This window comes from Emys orbicularis, chromosome 1 (genome assembly GCF_028017835.1).
Source record: "Emys orbicularis isolate rEmyOrb1 chromosome 1, rEmyOrb1.hap1, whole genome shotgun sequence".
Classification (NCBI taxonomy): Eukaryota; Metazoa; Chordata; order Testudines; family Emydidae; genus Emys; species Emys orbicularis.
The window spans coordinates 142455276-142472420 of NC_088683.1; the positions used below are offsets into that span (position 1 = coordinate 142455276).

The window sequence follows — 17145 nt, forward strand, 5'->3', positions numbered from 1 at the left end:
TTATACGATCATGCTTTGACATTACCAAAATGAAACAATTTTAGATAACATCTAAATATCATATTTAGATGTTATCTAAAACAAAATATTTCAATGTTTCCAAATCAAATATTTTTTAGACTTTCCGTTTTGCAGAAAATTTTTGAAACATGGACTTGCCGATTTGGAACAAAACCAAATTTTGAAATGTTAGAATTTCCCACACAATGTAAATTCCATTTTCTACCCATCTCTACCTATTTCCTTTCACTCTGAACTCACATATCCAGGCAGGGTTCCTTTGGGCACTGTCCACTGATTCAGAGCAGTGGGTGTTGTCCGGGATTCTCTTCTCGATGTCCCCTTTGGGTGCCCTCATTTTGAGCTAGTGACTGTTACTCCTTTTCCCTGTTTTTTCATTCTCTCTCCCCCATCACAAGTTGATCCTTGTTTCTGAAGCCCTTCCCCTCCTTATTTTGTGTAGAGAGGTGGCTACTTGTGTTTTGGGGGGCCACACCCACGTTTGCAGAGATCAAACTGGCTGGCCCCTCACACCACCACGACTACACTTCCTTCTGCTCAGTTCCTATTTTTTCCCTTCATTCTTGGTACCTGTGTTTCTCTTTGTCATGGCCTGTCCCTACTGCTTCGTTTTAATGTACTAGCTCTGTGGGCAGTGGAAAACGAACACAAGAACAACAGGGCATAACCCTTACAGCTCCAACAGCTTCAGTTCAACTGTTCTCCCCAGCACTGGTAATTTCAGTGCTTGCTCTCTTCCCTCTCACACATGGCATCTCATTGAGATTCAGAGTTCCTGCAGGGACAGACAGCTGCCAAGGGCCCTTCAGCAGAGACCTCATTGACAGGGAGGACATCCTTAACACAGACTCCATAATCTGACACATCTGCTTCCTAATATCGACCCTCCAAGTTATTACTGTTGGTAGCAGCTTCCTCCGCAGTGTTTGTGACAGCTGCTCCACTCAACACAAAACCATGCTTTCCTGGGGTTGTGAAGTATCGCAGCCAGCTGTCTACAGTTGTTCAGCTTTCTTAGAGCTGCTTTGTGTAAGTGCTCTCCCTGCTAGTGAGTCAGTATCAGGCACAATATGTTAGGCACAGATCCCCTGCTACATGCCTCCTGGACGCCAGCGCGGGAACGAGAGGCAGTGTGCGCTAGTGGATAGGGCACTGGGCTGGAAGTCAGGTGACAAAGATTCTAGTCGTGGTTCTGCCCCGAGGTACTGTGTGCAGTCAGCAAGTCTCTGTGCCTCTGTTTCCCATCTCACCCTCTGTCTGTCTTATATATTTGGACTGTAAACACTTCAGGGCAGGGACTATCACTTGCTATGTGTCTGTACAGTGGTACCCTAATCTTGGTTGGGACCCCTAGGCATCGCTGTAATACAAATAATGAAAAATCCTTGGGCTAACTCTCAGGGTATGCTGAGTCATGAAACACTGTTCTTGTAGAATGACAGATCATGAAACACTGTTCTTGTAGAATGACAGGTCATGAAACACTGTTCTTGTAGCAACCTTCTATGGGTCATCTCAATTATCACTTCAAAGGTTTTTTTCCTCCTGCTGATGATAGCTCATCTCAATTGATTGGCCTCTGACAGTTGGTACGGCTACTTCCACCTTTTCATGTTCTCCGATTGTATAAATATCTTCTTTCTGTGTGTTCCATTCTATGCATCCGAAGAAGTGGGCTGTAGCCCACGAAAGCTTATGCTCAAATAAATTTGTTAGTCTCTAAGGTGCCACAAGTACTCCTGTTCTTGTAGAGGATTTTAACTATTATATCTAGATGTCTGTTGAGTAACAAATACCATCCAAACAGACACCTGCAAGAAAACTTCCTAAGAGAGCATAGATGCCATCTAACAACCCATAAAGATTCCAGCCAGAGAAGAAGGCACTCTACAGCTGCTTCTTACTCAGAGAGAGGCACTGACTGAGAATAATAGGAAACTTGGAACCAGTAACCACCAGTTACTTGAATTCGGCACAGCAAGGGATGTGTTCACACAATGCAGCAGTACACGAGCTTTTGATGTGAGGAAGGCATATGTTGGGGAATTAAGAAATCTAGCTAGTAAGGTGCAATGGGAAATAGCATTGAAACTCACCAGAGTGGAAGGAGGCCCAGAAATTCTCAGTTCCTCTGAAAAAGAAGAATGCATGCAATAAATAAATGTGTCTTCAGGAAGGGATGCCCACAAATTAAAATAAAAACGACTGGAAATGGAGAAGGAGGCAGATATACAAGAATACATGGGGTTAGCTAAAGTTTGCAGGGGGAAAAGAGAAGGGCAGCAAACATCAATATGAGTCAATAAGCTCTTTGGGGCAGGGACTGTCTGAAATCAATGGGGGTGTTGCCATCGACTTCAATTTCACCCTGGGAGTTTTTCTATTAACTTTAGTGGGAGCTGGAGCAAAACCCAAGTTTTTAGACTTTTCCTCATTTCCAAGTCCTTTCAGAAATTTGCCCTGGTCTTCATCTCTAATCTAGCATCTTCCCTGACCATTCTGCTCCCCCAATGACACCAGGCCTGATGCCCCGTTAATCCATTTCTCTCACATCTGGGCTTTCTTCCATGCAACTCCCTCCATTCTAATCCATGCAGCCTCCATTGTCTCCTCATTCAAATTCCTCTTGAAGACTCCATTCTTCCCTGATGTCCACAGGAATTCAACAATATGTATTTTTACATCCTAGTCATTCCCAGTGCATCCAATCTACTCTGTATCTGGCTTCTATGGATTATAAACTCTTTGAAGCAGGGGCAGTCTTGACAGCTATCTGTGTCTTGTACAGCATTGTACTGTGCTATCAGCACTCAATAGGTGCAGTTGCAGAGAGAGTTCTTGATCCCTGTATTCTTGATGGGAAGGAAATTAGCACAAATCTTGACCCAAGATAGGCTTCAACATAGGGAAGGGTAATTATGCTGCTGCTGAAATTTGAGAGAGATTCAGAAGCCTAGTCATTTGAATGATATTCGGGAATATCTGGATTTGCAAAAAGCTTCAAATGCAAGTACCAGGTGAAGTATGAACTCTGCTGGTAGTGGGGACAGGTGAGCAGCAGCACAAGGATAGGCAGGGAGGAAAGGAGAACTGAGATTTCTGTTATGTATGTCAGACAAACTGATAGAGTCACTGCTCCTCCAGACCGCACAGTGCGACTGCTGTGTCGTCTCTCTACCGGACAAGTCTGTTTTGTGAAGGCAAGATCTTTTGTAGCACTGCTACTCTGAGATCGTATCACACGCAAGCCTGGGTTCTCACTGAGTGCTTAATACAAGCCCTAGCACGCGCTCAGTTTGCTTGGTACATTGAATCTCCCTGCAGCAGCTGCTGCGCACATGGCACCTGACTTCCTGAGTAAAGCAAAACAAGAGTCTTAAATGACTGCAGTAGCTCAGCCTGGTCTGAACCAGAGAGAGGATGCAGTGTCCAGCACAGTGATATAAATCAAAACAAGGAGGGATGAGAATTTCCATCAGTGCAGCCCCTGATTACATAGTCAAACAGGATGCAATGAGATAAGACTGGATCGTGCCAAAGGCCACACACGCAGTAAGTGCCATTCGTGATGATGAGAGAACAGAACACAGAACTCAAAAGAGCACGCACGGACTCAGGGCTTGATTCTGCTCTCATTTACACCAGAGGAGATTGGGATTGGTGATACTGAAGTGGAAGGCTCTATACTGATGTAAAACAAGTGAGAGAACTAACCAGAGGCAGCTAAAATAATTGTGTCCTCGTCCACACTGGAATTATCAACCGTGTTAGTTTACATGCGTTTGTTAAAACACAATGGTTCATTCAAGCTTAGACCAGCTTGTAGAGTCACTATTTAAAATGCTTAGGTCTCTCTAGAGCAAAACTACTGTAATAAAACAATAAGTCATTTGTAGTGCTTTGCCAATGATTATTCCTCACGTGATCACTGATGGCTGGGAATTACAAAGAAGGCTACAGGAGTTTGACACCCAAATCCACTGAAAGTCAAAACTCTTGAAGATCCCAGCCAAAGTTAATACAGGAGGTGAAAATATCACTGTCTCCATTTTACATATGGAGAGACTGAGGCACAAAAGAGCAAAGTGGCTCGCCCACTCACAATTGGTGGCGGAGCCTAGATAAGAACTAAGGACCAACTTTTCAAAAATATCTACTGATTTTGGACACCCAACCTGAGACATCTGACAGGGGCCTAATTTTCACAGGACAGGTGCTCAGCACTTTCCGAACATCAGGCCCCTGCAAAGTGTCTCATTGGGTACCCAAAAACTGAGGAGCCCAAAATCTCTGTTACTTTTGAAAATTGGGATCAAGATCTCCTAATTCCCCAATCCTGGGTTGTTGAGAACGCTCAGTCTAGTGGCTACCTTTTTCTTTCTGAGGCCCCCCCTCCAACATGCTATAAAAACTCCCCGGTCCAGCTGTGCCACAACACCTGTTTTTCTGAATACAAAAACCAGGGCCGGGGTTACGGGATAGCCAGCAGGGCAATTGCTTGGGGCCCCACACCACAGGGGGCTCCCACGAAGCTAAGTTGCTCAGGCTTCAGCTTCAGCCCCGGGTGGTGGGGCTCGGGGCCCTGGGCTGCAGTCCTGCACAGTGGGGCTTTGGCTTTCTGCCCTTGGGCCCTAGCGAGTCTAACACCAGCCATGCTTGGTGGACCCCCTGAAACCTGCTCGCAGACCCTCAGGGGCCTCCGGCCCCCTGATTGAGAACCACTGCACTACATCCATGCTGCCTTTTAGCCTCTTCTCTAGCCCTTCAAGGCTGGAGTTTTCAGACGCACTCAACATTGGTCTAACTCAGCTCCCATTCAGCCAATGGTAAAAACTTCAGGAGAGCTCCGATGGGAACAGAGTTAGTCCAAATACTTATTGCTTTAGAAAATCCTGCCCCGAGTGCCTAAAATATTCAACTTCAGGACAAAGCCAGCACCCAGCAACTGCAGCAGTTGAACCTGGGTTGAGTCTCACAAGAGAGTAGCTGTAAGCACTGATTGCAGTTCTGAATACACAAACTCAGGGTACGTCTACACTGGAATAAAAGATCCGTGGCACAGCCCAGCTCAGATGACTCAGGCTAAAAATTGCTGTGTAAACATTTGGGCTCAGGCTGGAGCCGAGACTCTGGGACCCTTCCCCTTCACAGGGTCCCAAAGCCAAAGCCCAAATGTCTACACACCAATTTTACAGCCCAGCAGCCTAAGCCCGAGTTAGCTGATCTGGACTAGCTTCAGGTTTTTAATTACTGTGTAGATATACCATCAGAGCCCTAGATCTGTAGTGCTCTCTTTATCTAGATTTCTATATGTGGCCATCACCACGGTATCTGACTGCCTGTTTTGGGTAACAATCTGCATGCCCTCCTGCCCAACGTTAGCAGTGCAGTTAGCACCTAACACCGAGTCATTGCCTTCAGTGGCCCAGAGAAAGAAACAAATTTGTACTTCATGCCACTCCAATTACCTAAAATAAGGCCTTGATTCAGTAAAGCACTTAGGCACGTGCTTGAGTCCCACTGACTGCAGTTGGAATTAAGCATACACTTAAAGAAAGATGTTAAGTACTTTGCTGAACTGAGGCCTAAGGAATGACTGGGAAACAGATGAGTCACATAACAGAGTCTATCTCCAGCACCTGGGGTTGGCAGGAATGTTTGCGTGAACCCAGGAAATGTCCCCATACCCCATTTTTGTGGTATGCACTTTGAAGCCACTGAATGTTTACAGCTTGTTACTCAGAAGCAATTGGATTGTACTACAGAGCCAGTATTCATGAAAGATTATCAGATTAATTAATTTGTAATGGGGCGTGTACAAACAGATACAGAACATTCTGGCCCCGATTCTGGGCTCACCTCAGTCTGATACTCAAAAGCACTCAACATTGACCTAACTCTGTTCTCACTGAAGTCAATGACCAGATTCCCATTAGTGACACCTCAGTGTCACTCCACTGACTTCAGTGGAGCTACTCCCGATTTACACCAGTGTAACAGAGATCAGAATTGGGCTCGCTGGCCTGTGTTAACAAAGTCTCCCCATTTTCTAGGGTGCTGGATTATTAGGCTTTTCACAGAAAGAAAAAAGAAAACATCACAAGACACAAGGACCTCTCTATCTACAATCCCAAACCAGGCGCCTCTTTCATAGAGGTCAAACTGTAGCACCAATTGAAAGTGAAAGAAAAAGGCCACACACAGGTTAAATTTCCCTCACATATTATGAGAAAGTATCTCCTGCAGGCCCTATAGTTTGTCTCTCTGATCTCCCAGCTCCCTTTCCCAGGGAAGGTCAGCAGGTTATAGATCTTCAATGGGTTAATTTGCAGGGCAAGAGGGGCCCCCTGCCAAGCAAAACTAGGTTCTTAAAGGGACACCGTCAACTTTACATTTTTCTCTGAATTTTTTACCTATGGCTACATGTAACATCTGTGACCAGGGCCGGCTCCAGGTACCAGCTTGGCAAGCAGGTGCTTGGGGCAGCCACTCCGGAGAGGGGCGGCAGGTCCAGCTATTCGGCGGCAATTCGGCGGGAGGTCCTTCACCCAGGTGCTTGGGGCGGCCAAAACCCTGGAGCCGGCCCTGTCTGTGACTGAGGGATATTAGAGACAAACTATTATTTGTCTTTGTTTTTCCAGTTAGCTTACTTGGTGGATGTGATCTGGCCATTTTCATTGTTTCCTCTGTATAGTCAGTTGCCCCTGTTGTTTGTGTGAGTCCTTCACACAGCAACAAGGGAGAGAGAGGGGGAAAAAAAGCTTTTTTAAAAATTAGGAAAATGATATTGTAAATGTACAAACATTGGCAGAGGGATTCAGAGGCAGGCGTGGGACCTCAAACTTCTTTAACTCCGTTTTTTAAACAGACTAGATTTCAAGTTGAGGGTGTCCCTTTAAATCACACCAGTCCCAGGAATATTCCCTGCACTAGGTACAATATTCGTGTTTTTTATCCAGGGGCTAACTCAGGTGGGATATTTTCAGCCCAGATGGGCTGACACAAATCATCACATCATCCCTATTTCTTCACCATCCCATAGCTGAGCTGTCTCACACACTCACTGCTCACGCTACAGGTGATCAGTGCTCTCTTGACCTTTCCTCCCTTCCTTATTGCCCTGCAGCTATTGGTTACTGAGGATTAGACTTTGACTGGACATCTCTCATTAATGGTTATCATACTGTTTGAAGGGAAACACTGTGAGGACTACGCTAATTTATTTTCTCTATGACAAAAGCACAGCAGACGCTCCAAAGACACATGCCCAGCTCCACATGACCACTTCCGCCCCATGCACTGAAGCCCAGCAGCTGGAATACGACACCAAGCTAGTGGCATTGGTATCAAAAATGAGATATGAACAGGGGAACTAAAAGCTTACAAAACGGTCCAAGAATGGGGCCAATGCCTCAATCTGTGGTGCCTTTAGCTAAAAAAAACTGCCCTTCCCTTGCAGGAAAATGCCTACTTTGCCTGGTGTAAAAAACAATTGGGAGTGATTGAATACTCTCCAGAAAGAGGAGACTACAAAGGGTGGAAACAAAAATAAGGAGGGGGAGATTAACTACTTATCTTTTTCAAGATCCTGCAAGTAGCTCCATGCAGGCAGAATCCTGGGCTTTTGTAATGCTCTTTGCTGGATCAGGGCTCTAAGGGGTAACATACTAGGTGCTGATTTACCATGGTGATAAGCACAACATAGATGCCTAGACAGAGAGATGCCTAGATGGATGGCAGTGAACCATGAACAAAGCAATATGAGTTTATAAAGTCCTCTGTAAATCTTGACAAACTCGATTGCTTTTTGAGTGGGGACAGAATTGCAAAGTTAGCAAATGAAAGAAAGGTTGTAGATGATGTAATAAGTTTAGATTTAGGAAAGCATTTGCTTCTCTTCTGGGAAATCGTAACTGAAAAAACAACAAGGAGTCTGGTGGCACCTTAAAGACTAACAGATTTATTTGGTCATAAGCTTTCGTGGGTAAAAACCTCACTTCTTCAGATGCATCTGTTAGTCTTTAAGGTGCCACCAGACTCCTTGTTGTTTTTGTAGATACAGACTAACACGGCTACCCCCTGATACTTGTAACTGAAAAAGTATTCAAATTGGCTCCGATGGATGGAAATTGGCGTAAAGGTGGCAAAGCAAAGGGGCAGGATAAATAACAATGTATCAAGGAGGTAGCAGTGTCTGTTGAGGAGTTGCAGGGATTGGTGTTAGTCCAGTTTTATTTAACATCTTAATTAATAATTTGGAAGACTGAATAAATGTCACATTAACGAAATTTGCAGATGATGCCGAATCAGAGTTACAAACACCAATGAACAGAGATGATTTAAAGGGGCCGAGGGAGCTTAGAAACAAACAAGGGCAGAAAAGAATGGGCATACAGAACAAATCAGATATGAGTTTGCAAGGCAGTATGGCTGCATAAATGATCAATGTCATTTTGTCAGACATCACTTCACTGAAAGAGACACTTGTCCTCTCTTTAGGCCTGGCATGACCATGTCTGAAATAGTGCATTTCATCCTGGAACCCACGTCACCATAAGGATGATGACAAATTGGAAAGAATTCAGAGAAGAGTAGCACAAACGATCAGAAGCCTGGAAGAAATGATTTATGAGGAGAGATTAAAAGTATAGGTTGGTGACAAAAGGGCTAAGAGGGACATGATAACAGTTCACAAGTACTTAAAGGGTGTAAACACCATGGAGAGAAAACGATGAATTACCTAGTGTGGTACATTGAGGCATAAACAGAAGTAATGGAATGTTAAGAAAAGGAAAATTAGCCTGAACATCGGGAAAACTTTCCTGCCAGTGACACATATTAGGGTGTGGAAACGCCTCTCATGGGAAGTGGTGGAAGTTCTATCACTTGGCATTTTGTCCAGATTGGACAAAACACTATCAAATGTGGTTTAGGGAACAATTCTGCATTGCATCCCACCGCCCAAGAGAGGGATGATGGGTTGGAGGAAGTAATTGGTCTTTAATTTCTATGAACAGATAAGGCTGAATTGCTGCTTCCCTCTGAAATATCCTAATGGCCTGGTCAGAGAGAGTTAACTTTCTGAACTCCCCTGGGGCTGACTGAGCTCAGTTGCTACAGAACCAAGAATTCCGAGACACGGCCTTATCAATGGCACACCTGAATTTTAGATGTAAAAACTTACACAAAACTGGGGACAAAAGCTGTGAAGACGACTGTAACAATCCCTCAGAACAGTGTGTCTTCTGCAGAAGTTACTGTGAACACTTTACTGTTCAACAGCCACCCCAGTCCTCTGTATAGCGTTCTTCACACTGAAGTCAATGACTTAGACAGAAAAACCCAGAGTGTATTCTTACAATTCTTTATTCTAAACCTTTTGCTGTCTCTGATCCTCTTCTCCATAATGTGACTCACAAGAACAGTCACTGGCTGATGGAAGCCCCCCAGAAACTGTCAGTGCTGCTATGAAATTGGTTTCCATTAAAGTTCTAAACTAATTGTTTTTATTTTCATATATTATTTTAATAGTTTTTTTTAAAGAAAGACTTCAAAATACAAAAGCACATGCAAGAAAGTGAGAAGGGGTGGAAGAGATTCCTATCACCTAATAACAACAGGAAAACTCACACTTTCTAATTTATTGTATTCTGGTTGAACTCTGAATTTCTCTGGAAAAAAACAACCAAACAAATATATTTGATATGATCAGCTGGCAATTTCCACTGAAGGTCCCTTTTTGTCCCATGGTCTTAGACAAGTATATACCCTGTAGTCCAGTGAGTGACTGCAAAATCCAGGCCAGGATTTAAGGAAACCCTGTAAGGTGACATTATGCAGCAACAGGCGGCAGGCTGCCCATCCGAAGAAGTGGTCTGTAGCCCACGAAAGCTTATGCTCTAATAAATTTGTTAGTCTCTAAGGTGCCACAAGTACTCCTGTTCTTTTTTTAGTAAGTCTAGGAGCTAGAGAGCCAGTGAGAACCAAAGTCTGTCTGTGTCCAGCACCCTCAATAAAGAATCCCCTTACAGCGGAGACCAGCCTCTTCTCTACCGTGAGAAAAACTACCACGATAGAACGCTTACAGCGCCGCAGCAGTCTTTCTAATCAGGTCCCAGTCCTTATTGTTCAGCCTCTCTACCCCTTCTGTGCTTCTCACTCCTCCCCATTACCCAACGCCCTGTCCTGCTGTCTGTTTCCCTCCCTAGGAGCAGAGACAATGAACCCTCGGACATCTACACCGACAGATGGACAGACAGACAGGTGGATAAATGGTTCCTGCAATGTTGCGCACAGACAGCAAAAAGATCAAATCTGGTGGCAGCCGATCTTTTCCAAGCAGCAAGCAACAGGAACAAACCCAGCCTCCTTCCACCCTGTGTTTAAAAAGTATTTTGTGTGGTTTATTTGCGGCGGAGTCACACTGATTTCAGCTTTTAAAGACTAACAATCACGCGAGGCCAAGTTTCCGTAAAAAAAAAAAAAAAAAGCAATCCCACCTTATATTTATATAACTCCTTTCACCCCAAAAGAATCCGCAGGACTTCACCACTTTAAATATAGACAGGGACCCCTTCACTCCTGGCTGCAATGTACTTAACCTCTGGGGTGAAACACAGGAGTTGTTTTTAAGTAGAACCTTCCACACATGGGAAACGATCAGTAAATCCCCTAACTCCGCTCATCCTGCTCCATTTTTGAATAACTGATGCCCAAAAGAACATTATCTCACCCTTATGGAAAAGTCCCACAGGAATTCATAACTTTCCTGTAGGTCTGTGGCCCATCCTATAGAATTTAAATGTAAATAGAGAATTCCACTCCTGGTGTATAGAATAGTAAAACAATGACAATCAATCACTAAAAGGTGCTCACTCTATTGAATTCTAAGGGACTTTCCCATAAGCACTGCTAACTATTTTCTTCTAAAGCAGCAAGTTCCTCCAGTTTGGGAAGTGAACGGGGGGAGACAGCCAGCAGCCTCCATCAGTTTCCCGATCTCTTTCTTTGTACATTTGTGCCTTTCTCTTCCGCCCCCCCCCCTTCTCCAAAGCCCCCTTCAGTTCCCTCCTCTCCCCCGCGCACCCCATCCCCCACCCCCTTGGCCGCTGCGAAAGCGGGCGGTGAAGTCGCATTTCCTGACCTGGAGAGTCGAGATTGGTGCTTGTTCCCTACATGTAGAGGAACTGGCTTCAAATCCGCTTCCCTTTTTCCGCCTTCAGCTCCGGGACTTACTGCCAAAGGGAACAGAGGAGGGTTACTCCTGCGGTGTGGCTCAGTCTCGCTCTTTCCTGCTCCCCACCCCCTCTTCTCGGCGGTGGGAGTCGGGGGCGGAGGGGGGAGGATCAGCCTCTAGCCTAGCGCCGCAGGACCGGGCTGGAGGGACCTGGCGAGCGCACTGAGTCCAGCCCCCGCCGAGTCCGGCACAAAGTTATGGGCAGCCGCGCTCCTTGGAGCGGCTCCGCCCTGCGCTTGGTGGGCTCCTTTCCCAGCTCCCCGAGCAACAGCAGGAAGTTGGGATCGGGGCGGGGGGGGGCAGAGACTGGGGAGCCGCGGCTGGCCGAGAGGGAGGGAAGCGGCCGGAGCCAGAGGGCAGAGCAGGGCCAGGGGGCCGGACGCGCCCCCGAGGGGAAGGCACCCACCTGGCGAGCGGAGCGGAGGGGGGGCGCTGGAGGCACCGGGAGGGGGCCGGGCCGCTCCCACCCCCCAGGCGGCGTGTGGCAGGAGCAGGTCAGGAATGCGAGGAATGAGGCTGGTATGAAATGCACGCAGCCGAGGGAGGGGGCGCGGAGCCGGGAAGGGAGCGAGGGAGGAGGCCGGCCGGCCCCGGCGGGGGGGCGGAGTTGGGAACGAAACTGACCAGGGCTCGCCTCTGGCCAGGGCAGCGGGGGAGGAGACTTGAGGCGGAGGGCGGGAGATGGAGGGGGGAGAAACGGGCCCATCCCAGGCAGGGGCGAGAGGAAACTCCCGGCAGCCGCAGAGGAAGGAGTTAGCTCCCGCCGCCGGACCTAGGGCTGGGCATGGCAGAGCCGCAGGGGCAAAGCGGAGGAGGCGGCAGAAATCACTGCAGCGAGGGGGTGGCCAACCCTCCAGGATTGTCCTGGAGTCTCCAGGCATCAAAGATTAATTTGTAATTAAGGAGTCCGTCATAGGATGAAATCTCCAGGAATACGTCCAACCAAAATCGGCGATTGTTGTCCTGGTGGGCCGCAGGCGAGCAGCACCGGCTGGGCAGTGCGCCCCGAGGCAGGGCTGGCAGAGCCAGCCGCACGTGGGTCTGGGTTGGTTTGTCACTCAGGCTGGTGGGGTGTGCTGGCCTCCCCTCGGGAAGGACTTTGGAAGGGGGGTTGTTACATGGGACAATCACCACTGCTAGCAAAGGCCAGGGAGTTAACATTTAAAAACATTGCCTCAGGGAGTTCTGGTGTGTCACTCCCTGTTCATTGAACAACAGTGACAGGAAAGAGGTATAAATAGTTTCATGAGCTAAAAACTGGCTGTGATTATTTTGTAATAAATATTAACACAAATTGCAAATAGTGTCAAGTGCAGGAGAACTAGGTTGATGATAGATTCCCTGCCCCACTCCCCATTTTCCAGACCATTTTAAGCACCACCTCCAATGCAGGAAGGAACAGCTCCCACATCCCTCTGAGGGGGAGATTGGCATCCCCCTGCTGCGGACTCCTTTTTAGTAGGCCTCATTCCCATGAGGGAGTGGAGGCAGAAAGGCCACTTTCCACGAGCATTTGATTTTCTGATGCTTTCTAAACTCTCTATCCCTGGGGTGCATAAGTAGTGGCCCAATCTCCTGCAACAGGGGACAGAGGCTAAAAAAACTTTACTGACCCCAAAGATGGCACTTCCAAACTACACAGCATCCACTACCCCAGTGGTTTTCATACTTTTTTTCTGGCAACCCAGTTGAAGAAAATTGTTAATGCCTGTGACCCAATGGAGCTGGGGATGAGGGGTTTGGGATGTGGGAGGGGGCTCAGGGCTGGGGCAGAGGGTTGGGGTGTGGAGGGGGGCTGGGAATGAGGGATTCAGGATGTGGGAGGGGGCTCTGGGCTGGGACAGGGGTTTGGGGTGTGAGAGGGGGTCAGGGCTCTGGGCTGGGGGTGCAGGCTCTGGGGTGAGGCTGGGGATGAGGGGGTTGGGGTGCAGGAAGGGGCTCTGGGTTTGGGGGGGCTCAGCACTGGGGCAGGGGATTGGGGCGCAGGCTTATCTCCGGTGGCTCCTGGTCAGTAGCGCAGCCGGGGTGCAGAGGCAGGCTTCACACCGTCCTGGCACCGCAGACCACGCTGTGCCCTGGAAGCGGCCAGCAGGTCCAGCTCCTAGGCAGAAGCGCACAAGCGGCTCCATGTGGCTCTTACCTGCAGGCACCACCACCCCCAGCTCCCATTGGCCGGTTCCTGGCCAGTGGGAGTGCGGAGCCAGTGCTCGGGTTGGGGGCAGTGTGCAGAGCCTTGTGGCCCCCCTGCCTACGAGCCGGACCTGCTGCTGGCCGTTTCCGGGGCGCAGCACGGTGTCAGAACAGGTAGGGACTACTAGTTTTTACTGGCCGGATGCCAGGATCCGTGAGTGCTGAGCAAGGCGACCCAGTGCTTTGCATTCCGCAACCCCCAGTACTGGGTCGCAACCCGAACTTTGAAAACCATTGCACTACCCCATACTGGGACACTGGGGTCAGCACTGAGTCAGAAGGAATAGAGCATCTCCTCTCAAGTTACCCACCCCACTCCCTGCAGCGCAGCACAGCACCCTGTCGTGCCATGCAGGGAGACATTAGGGTCAGTACTGACTAAAGAAGAAAGAGCCCCTCTCTAATGAGTCATCCACACCACTCCCTGCAGCACAGCCCATTCTTTCAGTTTCATTTTCCATTATAAAAACACTTCACCCTTGTGCACATTTTCATATCCAAAGCACTTGACAAACATCTACCTAACTCTCTCAAAAAAACCCTATAAAGTAGGTTAGTTTAACTAGGAAGGCAAATGCAGGGCAGAACAATTTACTGACCCTTTGAACTTATGAACAGTGGGATATATTCTTCTGTGCCACGATGGCACTTTTCTCCATTTTACAACTGGGGAAATTGAAGCCTGGTCTACACTTAAAATTTTTACAAGCATTACTATGTCATTTAGGGGGTGATTAAAAAAAAAAACCAAATATAGCTATGCCAGTGAAAGCCCTTCTGCAGACCGTTATACAGTGTAACTGTGCTTATACTGGTATCGCTTTTGCTGGTTTCATAGAGTATAGATTTCATAGAGTTTAAGGCCAGAAGGGACCATTAGATCCTCTAGTCCGACCTCCTGCATAACACAGGCTGTACATTTAACCCAAATACCCCTACAATGAGCATGATGACTTCAGTTAAACTAAGCATTTTAGCCCTCAGGTTCCCCAAACCAGTGTATTTTATACCAGTATAACTACAGCCACACTGGAGGAGTTTGCCAGTATAGCTATACCAGAATAACAATACCAACTAGTGTAGCTAAGACCTGAGACAAAGAGTTAAAATTTCTCAGCAGCATTGCGGACTCCAGTGATTAAGTCCCACCTTGTGGGGGCACATGATTATGTGAGTATCTCAGCTTTCCTTCTTTCATTCAAAGTAAGCTCCTAGCCCTCATGGTTGTGGAGAAGAGCTTGAAAATGTCCCTATGTGCAATATACATATACATTACTTTTCTTTAAAAACAACAAGGAGTCTGGTGGCACCTTAAAGACTAACAGATTTATTTGGGCATAAGCTTTCGTGGGTAAAAACCTCACTTCTTCAGATGCATAGAGTGAAAGTTAGAGATGCAGGCATTATATACTGACACATGGAGAGCAGGGAGTTACTTCGCAAGTGGAGAACCAGTGTTGACAGGGCCAATTCAATCAGGGTGGATGTAGTCCACTCCCAATAATAGATGAGGAGGTGTCAATTCCAAGAGAGGAAAAGCTGCTTCTGTAATGAGCCAGCCACTCCCAGTCCCTATTCAAGCCCAGATTAATGGTGTTAAATTTGCAAATGAATTTTAGTTCTGCTGTTTCTCTTTGAAGTCTGTTTCTGAAGTTTTTTTGTTCAATGATAGTGACTTTTAAATCTGTAATAGAATGACCAGGGAGATTGAAGTGTTCACTTACTGGCTTTTGTATGTTACCATTCCTGATGTCCGATTTGTGTCCATTTATTCTTTTGCAGAGGGACTGTCCGGTTTGGCCAATGTACATGGCAGAGGGGCATTGCTGGCACATGATGGCATATATAACATTAGTAGATGTGCAGGTGAATGAGCCCTTGATGGTGTGGCTGATGTGGTTGGGTCCTCTGATGGTGTCGCCAGAGTAAATATGGGGACAGAGTAGGCAGCGAGGTTTGCTACAGGGTGGATAGTGTAGTTTTAAGAATGCTTGATAAAGATCTTGTAGGTGTTTGTCTCTGTCTGAGGGGTTGGAGCAAATTCGGTTGTATCTTAGGGCTTGCGCTACATTGATGACATCTTCATCATATGGACCCACGGAAAGGAGGCCCTTGAAGAATTCCACCTGGACTTCAAAAATTTCCACCCCACCATCAACCTCAGCCTGGACCAGTCCACACAAGAGATCCACTTCCTGGACACTACAGTGCAAATAAGTGATGGTCACATAAACACCACCCTATACCGGAAACCTACTGACTGCTATACGTACCTACATGCCTCCAGCTTCCATCCAAGACACATCACATGATCCATTGTCTACAGCCAAGCCCTAAGATACAACCGAATTTGCTCCAACCCCATATTACAGATTTAAAAGTCACTATCATTGAACAAAAAAACTTCAGAAACAGACTTCAAAGAGAAACCGCAGAATTAAAATTCATTTGCAAATTTAACACCATTAATCTGGGCTTGAATAGGGACTGGGAGTGGCTGGCTCATTACAGAAGCAGCTTTTCCTCTCCTGGAATTGACACCTCCTCATCTATTATTGGGAGGGGACTACATCCACCCTGATTGAATTGGCCCTGTCAACACTGGTTCTCCACTTGCGAAGTAACTCCCTGCTCTCCATGTGTCAGTATATAATGCCTGCATCTGTAACTTTCACTCTATGCATCTGAAGAAGTGAGGTTTTTACCCACGAAAGCTTATGCCCAAATAAATCTGTTAATCTTTAAGGTGCCACCAGACTCCTTGTTGTTTTTGTAGATACAGACTAACATGGCTACCCCCGATACTTGATTACTTTTCTTTGTAATTAGATACAATTAGAATTTTTATTTTTATTTTCTCTTAGAATGCAGAGAGGCCACATACATTTTCTAAGTCATACAATTTTAGGTAATATCCATGTACATAAAGATATGACTGGTTATTTAAAATAAACCATGTATTCTGTGTGGTGTTATTCTACACAATAAACTCAAGTGTGTGTTGCAGTTTTCCTTTAAATGTATACCTGTAATGAGCCCATTTAGCCACTGTGGGTCTCTGCTAAACCACATGAAGATTAAAAGCTGATGTTTAAAGTGCAGTACTACTGTGAAAAATGACTTTGTAAAAATGGGATCTTATTACTCATTGCATCTGCTTCCTATGTGTACTGAAGGTCAGATCTGCTGACTTTGTGGCTAATGTACATTTTCTCTCCTGTTCCCCCTACAGAGTCAACCCAGCTCAGAAAGGGAGCTGGATTTTATTCCTTCCTGTGAATCATCAGCAGAATTGTTCACCAAATTCTAGTCACTTACAGTTGCAGAAACGCACTGAAATGAATGGGCTTGCACCTGTGTCACTAAGGGTAGAATTTGGCCTGTAGAACCTTTAGTAGTGGAGATGATATGCAAGGAAAGAACTTGACAGAGCATGCAAATGGAGTTTGCTTGGGGTGGTCAGAAGTAGTGGAATCTTTTTTCCTGTTAACTGAACAGGTTTGATATACAGCTATTGACAGACAAATATGGAACTCATTTTTAGGAATCACTTTTCAGAGTAAAACTGCACTCTAAGGGTAGTTCTAGTTCTCTTTTATAAATGGGGATCTCAATTCAAGTTAAGAAAATCATTCTTTGTTCACCTTTGTTTTGTTGTAGCTTAGTTCAGTGGTTCTCTCTTTTTAAACCATCACTTT

General features: G+C 46.4%; 1 protein-coding gene across 1 annotated transcript in view; it reads right to left on the minus strand.

Annotated features, from left to right (window-relative positions):
- TEAD4 (TEA domain transcription factor 4) overlaps nucleotides 1-17145 on the minus strand; it is a 79084-nt gene that overhangs the window by 61833 nt on the left and 106 nt on the right. Inside the window, 4 exon segments of the mRNA XM_065412322.1 lie at nucleotides 2118-2152; nucleotides 11165-11255; nucleotides 11664-11847; nucleotides 11849-11985. Coding sequence (XP_065268394.1) covers nucleotides 2118-2152; nucleotides 11165-11255; nucleotides 11664-11847; nucleotides 11849-11985 — 447 coding nt within the window.